General features: G+C 37.2%; 1 protein-coding gene across 5 annotated transcripts in view; it reads left to right on the top strand.

Moving 5' to 3' along the window:
- The window catches only part of DLGAP1 (DLG associated protein 1), a 395903-nt gene that overhangs the window by 247660 nt on the left and 130267 nt on the right, over nucleotides 1–17976 (top strand). For 4 of the 5 annotated variants that reach the window (XM_088173596.1, XM_088173605.1, XM_088173604.1 and 1 more), the window contains one exon: nucleotides 13024–14049. In XM_088173596.1, coding sequence (XP_088029722.1) covers nucleotides 13096–14049 — 954 coding nt within the window. In that variant the 5' untranslated portion in view covers nucleotides 13024–13095. Of the gene's footprint in view, nucleotides 1–13023; nucleotides 14050–14765; nucleotides 14995–17976 lie in introns of those variants that run through there. The other variant, XM_088173606.1, reaches the window with a different exon arrangement.

Below are 17976 nucleotides of genomic sequence, written 5' to 3' on the forward strand. Positions count from 1 at the left end.
CCAATATTGCTGAAGTACACCTTATTCCATACAGTCATTCTAGGATGGGAGTAAAGGAATTCAAAATACAAGTAGCTGAACTCTCTGTGACTGTACAGTATTGAAGATCCTTGGACTCTGCCCACAACACAAGATTCAGCCTTTGTCATTGTGGACTTTATTCTGCTGTTGTTCTACCTTCAGTAATTCAGATAATAATGAGGGATTTTATAGCATCAAGCAGAACTAAACTCTACCCTAAATACCCATTGGATTCTAGTATTTTAAATAGGTTCTGAATATCAATGCATAAATATTATCATTGGAATAAAATAATACAGTTAGTTTACTAATATCCTTTAAGCACCTGTAATCTGCAAGCTAAAGGAAGTTTTTTAAAAGAAGCTAAAATATTTTAATTTTAAATAAGATTCATGCTCAAATAGTTTCAAAATAGGTATTACTGCAACCAGTGTTCTTCATTCATCTGCTGGAAAGTAGTACTACCTAATCAGAAAGTGACCATCAGTGTTATCTTACAATATTCCTTCTTTGGATCTTCTCTATAGTGCCTTAAAACTTACACTCTGAAAGTACACTGAATATTCCAGTTAGAGTAGTACGTTTTTCTGAGTGATGTGTCCTGCTTCTTTGCCAGTGCTCACATGCATTGCAGTTTCAGCAGAGGTCAGCCTGACTGTCAGAATAGATAACCATCACCACGTCTGGCTTTACTGTGAACTTCCCAAGAGAGGGGGTAGACATGGAATTTTAGGTCAGCTACTCTTTTATGGGGCTAGAGTAATTTTGTTTCTGCACTACAGATTTAACGTTGCTAAAAAGTAGTGGCTGAAAATACGAAAAAAAATTAAAATTTGTTTACTTGAAAATGGGACATGATTCTGAGTTACGTTTGTGAAAACATAGGTTGGTGTGTATAGTCTCAGGTAAATTCTTTGTACACTGAGGAATTCACAAGAACAAATCTGCAGCTACTGATACAGCCTAAAAACTTCATTGCATATCTGATAAGAACCATATCTGATAAGAAATGTATAACATAGCCAACGGCTGGATGGGAGGAAGTTTCTGGAGTTACTAAAGGCCTGAAAATCTACTTTCAGATGTGATTGAGAAACAGAGTCATTTTAGTTTAAGACATATAAGGGCGTGAAATAGTTCTGTCTCACAGCAGCAGGAGGGAACGTGGCTCATGGTAAGGGCTTCTGAGAAGCTTTATTCAAAGATCTCCAGAGCTATTAGCTGGAAGTGGGTCCTGGACACATTTAGCTGCAGCTATGTATCAGCAGCTAATTACCAGAAAAGTTTTCTGGGAAAAGAAGCAGATTCTGTTACTTCATAGCTTTAAAATCAGACTTGCTATCTTTCCACAAGGTGTAGTCTATGTCAGCAATAAATTGTAGCTCCACAGTAACAGTTATGGATGGATTTTATAAGCCTTATATTATGTCTGAGGACAAACAGCATAGCCCACTGTGGCTCCTCCTGAACTTTCACAATAATGCTGACATTTAACATATGATAAACCTCATGTTTTGAGGGGAAAGATGAGGTTTCAGTTGAATAGCTGAAAGATGCAATAAAGTGAAAAGGTTGTGTGCTTTTTATTCAGGTTTAAGGGAGTATGTCTTTTTAGTACACAAATTAAAATAGATTGTATAAAGCATTTACTCTTCACCTGGAAATGGAATTAGATTAAATTGGAAGGAGTAAGCAACAAAGAATTAACAAGACTTTCTGCACATATCACCAGTTTGATATATATATATATATATATATATATATATATATATATATAGTAGTCTGCTTATGGTGTTATTCTTTTATAGCATCATTTTTCTGAAGTATTTTCAAGGCTATAGAAATATTTATTGCACACTTACATATTACTCTGCAGGTATTTTTTGCAGAATATTAGAACTTATTTTAATTATAAATAACTTAAAATGCATTACTTCAGTGATTTTTAAAGAATGTTCATGACAAGAGGCTTGGCAGTAGGACCTAGAGATAAAGCTTTTCACTTTAAAATGTATGGTATTCCAGTATACGAACACTCTATCATTTGCAATTACATGTAAAATAAATTTCCAGAGTTCCTTAAAGTATATTTCATTTATGGTATTTTTGTGTGATGAAGCAGTGAGTTACTGATAGCATTGTCTTTTAAAGTGCATTATTAATAGTTTTAAAATTCTACCTACCTAATATTATGAAGAATACTTACTATTACTTTAAACCATCAAATATTGAAAGCAGAAATTAAGTTCATTTAATGATATTCGTGTTGGTCTCAGGAGCAATTCCATTGAGATATGTGAATTTACATCAATTGGGGCATTGCTGGAAATAGTAACATGCAAAAAAAAGGGAATTAAGCTCATACTTCCTCTTCCTCCTTTTCCTTTAGTGCTTTCTCTTCCACTCCCGCCCTCACTTCAATTTTTCTGTATCAATGAATGCTTCTTAATACAGAAAAGTTCAAGTGAAATTAAGATATTCCTGACTTTTTCCTTGATTTTGACTTCTTTACTCTCTCTATATAAAGAAAAGTTTTAATTCTGTTCTTTATTATTGTGTTTCATGTCAGCAGTGTGTGAAGTTCAGACAAGGCTAGTATAAAATAACTGAGTCTGGTGCCTTGGTATTCCCTGTGAGCCCCCAAGAGTGAAACATGCAGTGTATAAATGCCTAATGTACCAATGAAGTCAAGCATCCTTCAGGAGTAAGCTGTTCATTTGCCATTTTGTGTATCTCAGCACAGTGATGTGTGATTAGTTTCTGTACAGAACTACAGCATACAGTGAAGAGAAATCGTCTTCAAATCTGCGTTTTCTTACAAATGTGAAGTTCATGCACAAGCATTTTTGGTGGCACCTAATATAAGAGTATCACCACCATATTCCTCATGGTGTCAAAGCCTCAGAGGGAATCCTGTGTGGTTTCATCAAACTGATAAAAGATCAATCATAAACTGTGGAAGTAAACAATTCACAGTTAAATTCTGTGGCATTGCAAAGCTGACCTGTGTGATTCAAGCTTATAAGCATTTTTATTTGTTTTTCCTGTTTGGCCATCCAACATCAGATTATTATTCATAATAATTCGTTTTATCAAATAATTTTTTTAGTTATTTTTGCCTCTTCATGATTTAAAAGCTATTCTGAAAGCCTTTTCTGAAACGTTTAAGCCACGTTCACTGTTTAGAAAATATTATTTCTCTGAATAGTTTTTAGCCTGCTTGCACGGGTTCATTAGTTTGTATGCAGCAATTAAGTTTTGTTTTGATTTATATATTAATAGAATACTTTTCTGAATCTTTATTGGTTAAACATAGATCCTACATTCATATTCTCGTCATGTGCCATTTGTATGCATAACTAAACATATACAAAATAAGTTCTAGATAAACTTCTCAAAAGTATTCCTTCATCTTTAAATTTGCTTGTTTCTAGATATGTGCAGACCGTTGGTTTAATTTATTGGAAAATGCACAAAAAAACAAAAGAAAGAGGCATGAGTGCAGTAGAAGCAAATTCCATGTGCATAAATAATAGCAGAAAGTCTGAGATATTCTTTTTTACTTTTTTTATGTTTACAATCAGAATCATATCCAAAAATGAAATTTACTCTTACAGGGTTTTTGTCAAACCTTTAAATTATTGTTGTAAATTAATAGATTAAATGTAGCTGCTGCTTTGGTTTAGGTGGAGCTGAATGAAAGCTCAAAGCAGAAGACGAGAAGTTGTATCCTCTGTTCAAGGGCAGAATTGTCTCTCAGAGGGGATGCAGCCACTCTTGTTGTCACATTTTACTGTGTGACATTTTTGATAAACAGCTTTTGGAAAGAACCAGTAATTTTTTTTCAGACACTCTCCATAAATTAAGATTTATTTCCCAGTTTGCCATAGCTCAAAATCATTTCATGGCATTCTGTGAAAAATACTCCTCTTTAAAAATGGTTGCTATTTCAATTTCTTCATAACTAAAATCACTTGAGAAAATATCTGTGGTAAATGTTTCCCTCTGAAAAGAAGATTTTTATGTTTCTTACTATTTTTTTAATGTCAGGACAGGTGAAATGAGCCAAGTTGATTTGAGCAAGCAGCTTTAGAATTCTGCCAAATCTAAATCTAGTTCATAGCATTGCTATAAAACTAGAGAATATTTCCAATTGATCTACTATGTAACAACAAATATTCATCAGTTACTGTAGCCATTAAAGATAAGGTGGTTAAAGTTATTTAACTGCATTTATATACCACAGCAAATATGAGGATTTGGTTCAGTTTCTAGTTGTTGTGGGCTTTTTTAAACCTTTTAAACCTAAATTCATGAAGTTCAGTATGCAGCCATGTTTTAGGGAAGAAACAATCTTGTTACTCTCTGCCTTTTAATCAGGTGTTTTATATCCAGTGCCTAACTGAGCTCACCATTACTGGTTTTTACTTTTAGATTGAGCTGAGAACAGGTTGAAATGAAAAAGATTAATTTTTGATCTAAGTATGACTGTCTTCTACCCATCCAATGAATTTTCTACCCTGCTGGCTGAGCTCTTTTATCTCACACCTTCAGAGAGGGCTTTTTCCTGTTTCTCCCAGGAGTCAGTTTTCATCCATGTAGGAGTTAGCTGGTCTTGTATATGAGCAGGACGTTCTTGGCACTGTGTGCCTCTCCTCTTTTCCTACTGCCTCATTGGAGAGACCTGGCTTGGGCACACAGAGCTTGGAACGCATGCATGACCAAGCTGGGTGATCATAGTGCTGACATTTGTTGCTACAGTTAGAGCTCCATAATACCAAAATGACTATGAAGTGAATTTTCCAGGATGTTCTTACTCATAGTTATGATGTGGGACATTTTCTCTGAGGCTTTGCAGGTTCTTTCTGGTGGGCTACTGGGGGTAACCAGTGGGCTAGAGTGGTGATTAATATGGCCTGTATTGTCATTCTGTGAAAAGCAGTATCTTCACAACTCTCACCCTTGGTCTTCACAGAGCTTCTGTAGCATTTCCACGGGGTTTCTCCACTAAGACACTTTTTCATTCGTTTCTGAGCTGACAACAGATGTTCAGGGAAGGCACCATTCAAACAGAGCTACCAATTGAAAGCCAAGATAGGAGACCATCTGCAAGCATAAAGATTCTGATGCTTGTATGTTTTTGTATGATCCACTTTTGCTAGGACTTAAAATATTATAGTGTACTTGGAAGAATATTTTTTCAAAGACACCACCACTATTTCTGCTAAATGAGGTCAGGGTTTGTAATACTGAACTGTAGACAGAGTCTTGTAAAACTATGTTTCATTAGATTGAATTGAGTGATTTTTCCATAAAGAAATATTTAACGTGATGTTTCACTCGATTTCCGAATAGCAAGGAATAAAAAGCTTAGAGACTGTTTGAATCATGAGATTTTCTGCTTAAGAACAGCAAAGTCATGTAATTATACAATCCCACTGTCACTGCCATCATAGAAGTCAAAGTATAGATTCTCAAGTGTCTTGAGTGGAGTGTAGTGCATAGGACTAATGCCAGTTCCCTGGCTTTATGGTGAATTTCGTTCTTTCAATGTATGTGTAGAAAAGCTCTAGAGAGCATGAAAACGTGTAGCTCAGGCAATAATTTAACTGGTATACCTGTCACATTGCCATGCTGCAGAATTGCAAAACACTTTAAAAACTGGTAGAAAATGAGTTAATGACCTATGCAGATGGGATTTGTATAATGTTTGTGAAAGGCCTGATTATGGGCTTCCATTAAATCCCTGTCAGTCACTAGTTGCTATAATGGCTCCTAGACTTAGCCACTGGTGTCCTTGCAATGAGGATCAAGAGTTTGTTTTAGTACCAAAATGTCCATTTTAACTATTGTGACCACATTGAAGACCATGAATTTATTTGCCTTTGACAGGAAAAGTATACCTTGAATGTAGGTTTTATCTGCTGATCACCTCATTCCTACTAGAAAAATAAACCTTTGACATTCATAATCGACTGGCTTGCAGGAATCTAGATAAATACCTGATATCTCTGTATCTGTATTAATTGTTTAATGGTGTATGTTTTATGCCACTGTGATAACCTATCTATTTTTATCAGATGTCAGTGTGTATGAATGTTTGACCTGTCCCTCATACCTGCTTCCTTTTGTTATCCCAAGACAGTAGAAGACACCCATATCATATTGATTATTTGCAACTGATAGAAAGTAGTGACTGTAATCCTTTCATTTTAAGAAATATTCTGTGAAGAAAGCAAGCAAAATAGAGTTGCAAACTTAGGTGCAGCAATAGGGTGAGAGAGAGCAGCCCGGATAAGTACAATGTTAACCTCATTCCCAATTTTGGTGTATCTTCCTTTCCATTCCCTTTTGCTGCTTCCTCAGACAAAGAATTCTGGAAATTCATTGCAGGTTCTGTTAAAAAAAAAAAAAAAAAATTAAGGTCATAAAGTTCATCATCCCCCAGACTGAGAAGGTTAAAATGCAACATCTAAATTTGGGTATGAGGTATATGCTTCAACACTGCCTATATGACATTTATTAAATGATTCTATTTAATATATTATTTTACTTGCACATTGTACAGACATCCTGTTTGTTTTCTTTCTGGGAGAAGAAAATGTCCATTGGCAGTTCTGAATTCACAACATGCTCTCCAAGTGATGTGCTGTACCTTATAGTCAGACTGTCCTACACCACAGGAAAGTAATGAGCAGTCTAATTGCACTGTATATTATTACTCATTGAAGCAGATCAGAATTTTTTAAAAGTTGACTGTTAGTTTGTGTGCAAATCAGGAGAGTGGAAGAGCAGACAATCACAGTTTAGTACTTCTTTTTGTAGAGCCAAGATCTTTGCAGGCAAATCTGCATATTGCCAGTCACACTCCTAAGAGGATTGAAAAAATCGGTCTCTTTGTGTCAAAAGTTTGCTGACACATTACTGCTAGAGTCTTGCAGACTTAGTAATGTATTTAGATATGACTCAGAGGTTAATTATGTGTTAAGTTACTTTAGTGACTACAGATTTCGTGATACTCCTGGTGGCGAATCAACTTGCTTTTAGTCACAGAGATGAAGGAAGTAAAGCCAACCCCAAAACTTTTAGGCACATACTGTCCTGGTACTGACCACCACAATTGCTCACCAAAAGCACATCGATGGAAACAGTAGTCAAATGTAAATGTGAAACCTGTCACCAAAAATATATGCAAACTAAAAATTGTTGGATGCGGACAGAAAAAAAACCTCACCAATTTTTATGATGCCATTGGTGGGATGCCTCTCTTCTCGTTTTTTTTCTGTATGCATACCATTCACAAGGGCCTCCTCACAGATCAGCTAAAGCTTAATTATGTTTTTTTCCCCAGTTACTCCCACTTATTGATCTCCCTGTGCACTCGGAATGAGTTGACTGGCCAATACATTTCTCTTTATGACTCCCTGTCCACTGTTGAAGATTAAATTATATTGTAAATATCACTTGCCTGGTATGATTGCTGACATAGAAGCAAAAATTAGATGTTCTCTTGAGAGTTTTACCCAAGGCACTGAATTGTTCATATTACATGCCAAAATGTATTAGGAAGATAATTTGAGACCTCATTTTCTTTTGAACACCTTTAATAAAATATGTGGACAGATGAATTTTAGAATATGTATTCTTTTATTGATGTCTAGATTTTCATTAATGTGATGCAATGTAACAAAAAGGCCACACATAATGGCTGCAAAATATCAAGACCTTTGCGATAAAGCAATGTCCTGCATGAGGAGCCTGTGGAAGTTTGATTCTCAACATAATCATATTTTTCATTTTTTTGCAAATTTTGAGAATTGAGGAAAGGAATTTCACTGAGAAAATTCCATAATGTGGGATTAAATAAATAAGCAAATTCTGAGAACCTTGGGAGTTTAGTATGGAAATCAGAACCTATCTTTGTTTATCATAGAGCATAAAATGAGAGCACAACTATGAATAGTGATGCTCAGAAGCATCTTTGGTTCAATTTGTGCACGTGATTAAATGCCCTCCTCACAGAGCTGTACATACACATAAACACATTATGTTTTTACATCGCCTTCCACCTCTGTTCCAGTGCTTCAATTTCTGGACCTGGCAGACACCTGAAGGTTCAAAAGTGTCTTCTGACTCCCTGAATGGTATCTTAGAAGAACCACATTCACCAAACAATTAAAAAAATCAATGTCACTCACTCCTCACGTTCTGAACAGACAAGGATATTAGACCCAAGGTGCCGTGGCCCTGATTATGCCCAATTAGGGTGTCTCTGTTGGTGACTTCTCTGTTGGAGAAAAGAAGATTTCCCCATGGTTGAGGAGGATTGGGTTAGAGACCATGGAGTCAAACTTGGCATCTAGAAGTCTGTGGGCCCTGATGAGATGAGATGCACCCACAGGTGTTGAGGGAACTGGTGGGCATCACTGTTAGACCACTCTCAATCACCTTAGAAAGGTCATGGCAGTCAGGAGAGGTACCTGGGGATGGAAGAAAGTAAATGTTATCTCCCCCTTCAAAAGGGGGCAAGAAGGGGGACCCAGGCAACCACAGGTATCAGCCTGTGGGGTGTTGACCGAGGATGTCAGGTGCCCACCAAAGTCATTCTGTCACTCCCCTCCATGACTGGACTGGGGAGAGAAAAACAAAAGTCTCATAAGTTGAGCTAAGGACAGGGAGAGATCACAAACCAATTACCATCATGGGTAACAGTCAAAACAGATTCAGCTCAGGGAAACTAATTGAATTTATTACCAGTCAAAATCAGAACAGGGTAATGAGAAGTAAAACACCATCCTCCTACCCCTGCCTCCTTCCTGAGCTCTACCTCTTCCCCCACAAGTGGCACAGGGAGACAGGGAATGCTGCTGCTCAAGGAGTCCTTCCTCTGCTCCAGCATATTCTGCATTCTGCAATCTTGTTGGATGAAGTTGGAGGGGCTCTGGGGCATATCAGTAAATCTTTCATAAGACAGAAGGTTGAACTTTTATCTAAGGGAAAGAATATGTTTCTCAAAGATGTGTTTTATGAGTAAATTTGGAACAAACGAGTAGAAAATACAGTTAAATGAAATTTGTAAAACATAAAGTGATTTCTACATTCAGGTTTTGTTATTTTGCATTAATTTTCATTTTAATTACATAGGATTTAAATTGGCATTTTTCTAGCCACTAGGTTATTCCAGGAAATTGTTATGCATTAGGGACACCACATTAGGGACAAGGATGAATATATCTGTATCTTTCTTACCCAGGGCATCCTCAAGAAAACAAAAGCAAATGTAACATGAATGTTGAAAGTAGCAAGCATTCTTCAGCCTTACAATGCTGTATCTCTTTTACATCTCCTTTATTCCTATGCCATCAAGTAGTTTTGGTCTGCTGTCTATAGAATTGCTGTTTACACTATTTATTAATATGTTCATCACATTGTCTTGCCCTATTTCATGAGTAATTAAATGTTCTTATTTTGGCCAAAAGATACCAATAAAATAAAAACCTTAATTGGCTTCCTCTCAGCTACTCATGGCATGATCAGATAGCCCTGTCTCCAGCTGTTAATTGCACTAAACATTGAGGTACAGGTTCACCCAACATAATTATGAAAAATTATGCATATTCTTTGAAAAATACTGATGAAATCAGAGACTGTGGGATAGAAATTTTTCTATACATGTATTAACATATTAAAACAGGATTGAGGAGTGAGAGTGATTTAGGTTTTGTGTTTGGAATGATTTTGTGCAGAAGAATTGTCCATTAAATATTTAAGAAAAGCAACAATTCTTTCTTCAGTGTTGAGCATAGTACACTTATTCTTTCCTTCCTGGAAGGTGCACTACAGTACATGATTGGGTTTTTTCCTAATTCATTGCACTTTCAGTGCTTTGGCACCAGTAATACAGTTAAGGTAAAATGAAGCTTTAGTCTAGTGAATGCTTATGTGGGGCTTTTTAATCATAATTGTCATGCTAAAATAAATGTTTTCAGTGCTCTTGCACCAGAAAAAAATAACCTCTCTTAATGCATCCAGCAGTCTAGGAGTTGGGAATAAATTACGACTACTCCTTTTTGTTACTCAGGTTGGTTTCTCCCTTTTGTTTTTGGCTTGATTTTTCTATCACTCTCTGGGTTTTGCTTCTGTGTTTGTTTATTCTTTTTTTCCTCCTCTTTTAAAACTGATTTTTCATAACCCTGTGATCTTTTGCTTCCACAAGCATTTTCTGTTATTCTCCTTATCTGTTCGTCTGATTCCTTTTGGGCAGATTATCCTATCTATCTTCTGCTATTTTCTCCAGTACTTCCTCATAAGTGATCCATTGACAGCTCAGACTCAAAATATATGTATTTTTTCTCCTCAGCATTTCCATCCTACTTGCCATCCAAGCTCATATAGCAGTGCTTAGCCAATCTTCCTCCACATTTTTTTTGAAAGCCTGTCACTTTCTCTCTATACAGACAAATGTCACTTTTCATAAGCTTTTTCACTTTTTACCACTTCTTGCACATCCTCCCTGCATCCATATTGCCAGTCCATCCAAAACACAGCTGGTAAGATGGCTGTTCTCAGTGGTCAAACCACAGCTACATCTTTTAAGCTCGTTTTTAGTGTCAAGGTTTTCCACAATATTCTGCCCAGATCAAGCGTTTCCTGATCCCAGACCTTTTGCTCTATCAGTATATTAAAGCTGCATTTTCTCAATAATTCCATTACCTCCCCTGTACCTGTCATGACTTCACTATGCTGTAAATTATTGGTCCTTTTGGTTCTTTACCTACATATACTCTTTTTTTCCACAGTATATGAAATTTCATAGCCATTCAGATAGGGAAAAAATAAAAATAAATCACTGTTTTAGGGCATGTCCCAGTTACTTGTACTCTTTCACATCTTTTTGCTATCTTTGAGGCAAGGTTTAATTTTTTTTTATCTTATATAGCACACTGGTCTATTTTTAGCCTTAAGAGAATTTATCAATCGTCCTAAGGACTGTTGCATGATTGAAAATGGATTTAAGTAAAAAAAACTGGCTGATGTTTTGTTTTCATAAGCCTTGATGTGTAAAAGATATACATAGATGACAAAGACTGGACTACATTTTATTTGGTCTCTATATCCTTTAAAAGTGGTATCCGCTTTAGAGAAGAATTCTGCTGACTGGGGTATCTTTGTTCAAGTCACATTTTCAATTAGCTAAGTAATTAATTTACTACTACATCCCTTTGGATGTTTCTCGATTACTCAGACTAATAGATCATATTTTTAAAACTATGGTAAGGATGTAAAATTCTCTTTAGAAGTGCTAAGGATTGTCACTACTATATAATTGACAAGTACAACTCCCTGAATATATTAATTTCCTGCTTTTAAAGGTGCCTTTAGCCATTCTCCTTTTTAGGTAAATCAGTCGGCTTATCACTTGGAGTATTTCATGAGCCTGTGGTATTTTGAAAACTTTTTTTTAATTCAAGGTCTCCTGAGAAGGAATATTTTCTGCATTGCAGGGATCCAGTGAGGGGGAATAAAATGCAGGACATCCAGATTAGCTTTGAAGCATACTGAAAAAAAAGCTCCTCTTTGATTTGCCACAGATTCATAAGAAAATATAAAATAAATTCAGATTAAGTGCAGAGCATGCTTTTCCAGACTGACATTAACTTAATGCTATTTTAGAAAACTTCATTGTTACCAATTTGCCTGTGGGTACAATGTCCACAACCTGTTAAAACATGAACTTTAGCTGAGAGAACACTGGAGGAGCATAGTGGAAACCTGTTTGCCATGCATGTTTATCCTTACTCCAAGAAAGATCTCAAGAGCTACATTTCCAAAAGTATTATATGATTAGCCATGCCAGAAAGGAATAAAGTAGCTGAGTGACTCCCATTTCAGTGCAGTATAAGAAAGCATCCTCTAAGGAGTCCTCTGCCCTTTAGCTTCTCAGGTGGCACCATGAGAGTGCTTTGCCTCACATGAAACCTCATAATTTACACCTTAGTAGCTCATAGGTTGCATCCAGACTTCTGCTAGAGTTGAGGACTCAAATGAGAGTATCTGGCCTCAAACAGAGTGGTTATTATATTACTTGGGATGAAGATTTCCATTTTCAGCTTGTTGTAATCCATATTCTACAGCATTGTGAGTTCACTTCAGGGACAAATAACTGCAATCAAGAATTAAGTGTTATTGCTATTAACTGTTATTATTGTTTGCAATGTTTGGCTATCCCATTTCTTTTAGTGGTAGGATATGTAGGGATATTTGATCATTGCTTAGTATAGTGAAAAATTATTGAGAAATAAATCAAGACACACATTAGCAGAAGAAGATGAGGGTTTTTTAGTGAGTAGGAGCCAGCAAATAGTAAATACAAATCTCACAGATATATAGGTTGTTAAATAGTTGGTTTGGCTTTGTTTTAACAGTTAGCGTAATTTATTATTATTTTATTCTTAATTTGAAAAGAACTTATGGAAATAATGTTTCACTGATGTCTTGAGATGCTTGCAGTCCAGGCAGACAATATGGAGATTGAGTAAAAATATTCATTGAAGTTAGAGAAAAGTTTCCCATTAATTGCACTATGCTTTGTATTTGGCCCAAAGAAGTGCTCCATTAAAGAAAAGATCTTTTTTAATGTGTCCATTTGGCCTTGAAAATATGCAGATGAGCAGTTAAGGCATCCTGGGATGGTCCCTGCCCATGAATGTTTTCAGGACTGAGGTTTTAGAGTAGAGGTGGCAATACCTATCATGACTTTCATATAGGAAAAATTTTCTTGCGTCAGTTTGCAGCTAATGGAACAAGATCATTTTTCTTGTGTACTGCATAGGTATCCTTATCACCATGTTGAACATGAGAAAGATTGAAGGATAAGAAGAATCTGAGAATGTTTATTCCAATTACTTTTACAATAAGAATCAAAGAATGCTAAGGGTGCACATGCTGCCTGTTCTCTCAGCTTGAATATCTCATGGCTTCTGTTGTATTTCTTTCTTTCAGGCCTTTCTCTGAGCTCTGCCTGCCGCACAGCCATACGCATTAGATGACTTGGGGACTCGTTTTCCATCAGCGATGAAGGGATTATCTGGCAGCCGCAGTCACCATCACGGGGTTGCCTGTGACCCTGCATGTGACAGCCTGCCACACCACCAGGACAGGAAGCCATATTTGTTAAACCCGGTGGACCCCCACCCCGCAGACCACCCTTACTACACTCAAAGGAACTCTTTCCAGGCCGAGTGCATGGTGCCCTACAACGATCAGATTGCCAGCAGCACGTTTCCCCGGAGGCATTACAGCTCCCACCACGAACTCAAGGACGAGTGTGCTCTGGTTCCCCATGGAACTGCCAACAAGACCAACCGCATTCCTGCCAACCTCTTGGACCAGTTTGAGCGGCAGCTGCCCCTGAATCGGGATGGCTACCACACTCTGCAGTACAAGCGAACTGCCATGGAGCACCGCAGCGACAGCCCGGGCAGGATCCGGCACCTGGTTCATTCTGTCCAAAAACTCTTCACCAAGTCCCATTCGCTGGAAGGACCATCCAAGGGGAGCGTCAATGGGGGGAAAGCAAGCCCGGAGGAGTCACAGACGATGAGGTATGGGAAGCGCAGCAAGAGTAAAGAAAGGCGATCAGAAGGTAAGCCCAGATCCAATGCATCAGGATGGTGGAGTTCAGATGACAACTTGGACAATGATGTTTGCATTTATCATGGTCCCAGTGGGGTCATGACCATGGGAAGATGCCCTGACCGCTCTTCTTCCCAATACTTTATGGAAGCCTATAACACTATTAGTGAACATACTGTGAAGTCCTCCAGAAGCAATAATGATGTCAAATGCTCTACCTGTGCAAACCTGCCTGTGAATTTGGACTCCCAGTTAATGAAGAAAAGCTCTTGGTCCTCTACATTAACCGTGAGCAGAGCCCGTGAAGTTTACCAGAAAGCATCAGTTAACATGGACCAGACAGTGGTGAAGGCAGAGACGTGTCAGCAGGAACGGTCATGTCAGTACCTCCAGGTACAGTGTGGAGAACTGGTTGCTGTTAACTGTGCTCTGCCTTGTCTCAGGTGTTTGTGGGGGATGGAGGTTTGCTCTGATGTCTCAACTTTCCTCAGAGGTCACTGATCACCAAACAAAGGGTGCTGCTGCTAAAATTAAAATTATATCAGCTCTTTTTTTTTTTTTTTTGGCCCAGAATTCAGTATTTCAAAGTAAGAGTTCATGTTAGAACAGGATTATTTTTTTTATTCATGAGGGGAAAATAGGACCTTTCTGTGTACCTTTTGAATTTATAAGGCTGTCACAGTAGGGGTATGGGGAATTTGATGTTTTAGTGCTTTCATTTAGCATTACAATGTCAATTAACTGAATGTTACCAGGATACAAATTCTTTGATTTCTATAATTTCAATTTCGCTTTCATTTAGTGCTCATTTTTTATGAAAGCTTTTAGGACCCTTTTGAGAAACTATGGGGTACCTTAATACTTTCTCCAGCAGGAAAACAACCTACTTTTCTGTTTGCCATAGAATATAAATTCTCTTAAAACAGTTATTGTAATGTGTCCAGATTTGTTTATCAGGCTATTCCTCTTTTTTTATGGCTCTGAGTCAAAAATAAAAAATCAAAAGGGTGAAATTATTGCTTGTTCTGATTATACATTTTAGGAGTACATCACCTACTCCCTCACAAGCTGTTTGCAGTTAATACAGCGTCACTATTTTTCACCAGTATTGTATCTTTAAATGTCAAGAATCAGATGTCTCCTCTTGGAGCTATCATACTGCCAGTGAATGTTTGTGGCAGGAACATGGATCAGAAAATATGAAAACTGTTTCATCCTTAGGAGAGCTTTGGATAGCTTTTATGCACTTTAAAAGAAGCACTTATGGCACATCTAAGTGTGTGTGTAAGATGGAACAACGTTGCACAGAGAAGAGAGAAGACCATGAGGAAAAAAGAGGTTTGCTAAGACGATTCGGTTTCATTTTAATGTAGTGGGACTCTTTTCTATTTGTATAGAACTGTAGCAGGTTCTCTCATATGGGTGCTTTAATGAGACAGCTTCCACATTCTGTTGTTTAAGTCAGTATGCAGAGAAAGCGTAGGACTGAGGCATCAGCTTTTAAAAATTTATCTTAAAAGGTTTTATGGAGTGTCATGCAAAATAATTTTGAATGCCAGCCTCTGGGATTCTAAGTCTTAAATGTAAAGGAATGGATATGTATATTTTCTATCAATTGTTTAGGAGAGTGGGGTGGGGGAAGAGGGGGCAATACAAATGCTCACTGTGTTTACAGCTCTGTGTATGGGCTGGGGAGGGAGAGGGGTTTCAAAATAGCCTCAGGTTGCAACCTTTTGAGATATTGTGGGTTTTTTATTAAGTATCTTTTGTGTGAATTTTGTGAGTAAGAAGAAATCGTAACTTTAGGCTTGGTTGTTGTGGTTACTTTGAACCCTGAGATTTCTTTTGTTGGTATTTTTGTTTACTCCTTCAGCCGTCTCTTGGGTTTAGATAAAATAGCTGACAATTCAGTATGTGACCAGATGGCTAGAAAAGAGTGAAAAACTGTGCCAGCATCAGCTTTAAACGAACACCTCCATAGGGACCTTTAGATAATGTTTAACTGACAGGAATAGACTCCTCAAGTGGAATTAGAGGACATTATCTGTGTCTGTATGAAAATATGTCCAACAATTGTCAAGGGCAAGAATAACTAAATTCTTACTTCTTACTACATTCTCACTGTGTTTCCTATTCTCACTGTTAGTTCTATGTCAGTTTTCATTTAATTTTGTTTCATTCTTTCTGATTGCATGCCATTGTAAAACCAAAGGAAATATAATTGGTTTAAAACTGGTTGTTTTTTTGTTAAGGAGAATCTTAACCAGGCATCAGTTAACATTGAAAGTAATATTCAAACAGAGTACAGTAGATTTGAGGAAGCAGGTCAGGATTATTCTTCTCTCTTGGCAGCTTGAAGGGATGACAAATGCATATACGGATTTTAAAAGTCAGTCTATTTTGAATACATCCCATTGCTTTTCTCTTCACTATATCACTTATCTTTTTACACTGCAAGCCCTTTGGGGCTTGGACTTTGTTCCTTTTTGTGTTTCCACAGTGACCAGCACAATGGGGCACAGAACCTAACTGAGACCTTTTGTCTGTCCTGCAATATAAATATGTATTAACAACAGCAGAGTGCTACTCTGTTAGTGAGTTGTAGAGTTACTTTGTGTATCTGTTATTTCCCAGGTGCCCTTCTCATTATTGTACCAAAAGGCTGGTGTTCTGTGTTAGAACAATTGAAAAGGCACAAAATGAGATGAAAGCTGCAAATTCACAACACTGGATATCCCTGATAATTTAATTTCATTTTTATGATGCTTCTTTGTTGCTTTCTTTAACTCACTAAATGTTAAATAGATGCTTTTATCAATTCGTTTGTTATTTAAGTTGTTGTCTATGGTCCAGGACAAACTCTCAGGACATAAACTCTGATCATTCCAAGAGCAGCTACTTATTCATGCAATCTCTTCTTGTCACAGTATCTGAATTCAATGAAGGAGTGACTTTTTTCAATTCGGGGTGCTCAGATCTATCAGGATAAAGAAAATTATCCTAGATCTAAGTATATCAAAGATCACAGGTGACATTGACTTCATGTTTGTTTGTAAGGGCTTTTATCACAAAAATATCTGCATGAATTCTCAGTGTAAAGTATGGAAATAACAAACGATTTTTTCACTTGCTGTGATATTTTCCACTTAACTGTTCTGTGGAAGGAGTTGGCAGTAGTTTGTATTACAGATGGGCTTATTTCTCATAATTTGGAATTTGTATCAGCTGCAGAGTCCTCCTGCATTGCACTGTCTTTCTTTACCCAGCCAGGCTCCACTTCCAGCCCTGGTGCTGAGGCACCTTGAAGTTCTAGGGGAAACTTGGGTCTGTGCATCCTCAGAAACAGATATTTTCCTAGAATAGTCTAAAGACTGTCAAGCAAATCTTTTCCTCTTACCTGCATTTTGGGCATGGGATTGCATTTTTATCTTCTATTTCTCCTTTCAAGAGTGAGCAGCTGGATAGTAGAAAGATAAGGTTCTTTTTTTGAGCTGATTTTTATTTCAGAGAAGTGCTACTATTTGATCCAGCTTTACAGTTGGACTACAGTGGAGGAAGGTGAGAAGGAATTGTTCATGTTTTATCAAAATGCTTCTTCAAAATGGTTTCCCACCCTTGAAAGAAAAAAAATTAAAGCAGTGGACAGCCTCTACTTCTCTGCTAGCTTCTCCTCTGGAAAAAAATGAAATTAAGCAAAATTATTAAAGATAAAATGTAAGCAGCAGTCCTTTGCTGCAAACAATAGGGTCTAAATACACTCTTGTTTTCTATAAATTCATGGCTTTTTGGAGCTAACAGTGTATTAAATACACTGCAGAGTTAGTCTCTGATTACAATTTTGCCATTTAATGTTCCCTGTAGTTACCATTCCTGTTGTCCTTGGCCCATTTGTTAAGAGACTGAGAAAAGTACAGAGAATTACGTTTTTCAAATTAATTTTCTTTTCTGATGTGGTTCAGTCATAAGTTTTCATTGCAATTGATGAGACTCATATCAGTTGTGTCAGACACTTGAGGCTAAGGATGGAAATTTTGCTTCTGAAAACTGAAGTGCAGAAGATGGGACAACAGTGCAGTCATTCAAGTCCACATCGCTTCGCTTGTCCTTTGGTGAGATACCATGAGAAATACTATTAAAAAATATAAATCAAGTTTCTGAGAATAATAAGAATTTCCCAGTGACAAAGGGTTCTGGTTAGTACTGTGCTCAGTCTCCTGGGTGAAGCTGGCCTAATGTGCATTGATATGTAATGTGTAGTGCTAAGAAACTCGTTATCCAAATGCCTTGTTTTCCAGTCTCAGGACAAGGCACAGTTTCTTA

The sequence above is a fragment of the Sturnus vulgaris genome, chromosome 1, assembly GCF_052056855.1.
Source record: "Sturnus vulgaris isolate bStuVul1 chromosome 1, bStuVul1.hap1, whole genome shotgun sequence".
NCBI lineage: Eukaryota > Metazoa > Chordata > Aves > Passeriformes > Sturnidae > Sturnus > Sturnus vulgaris.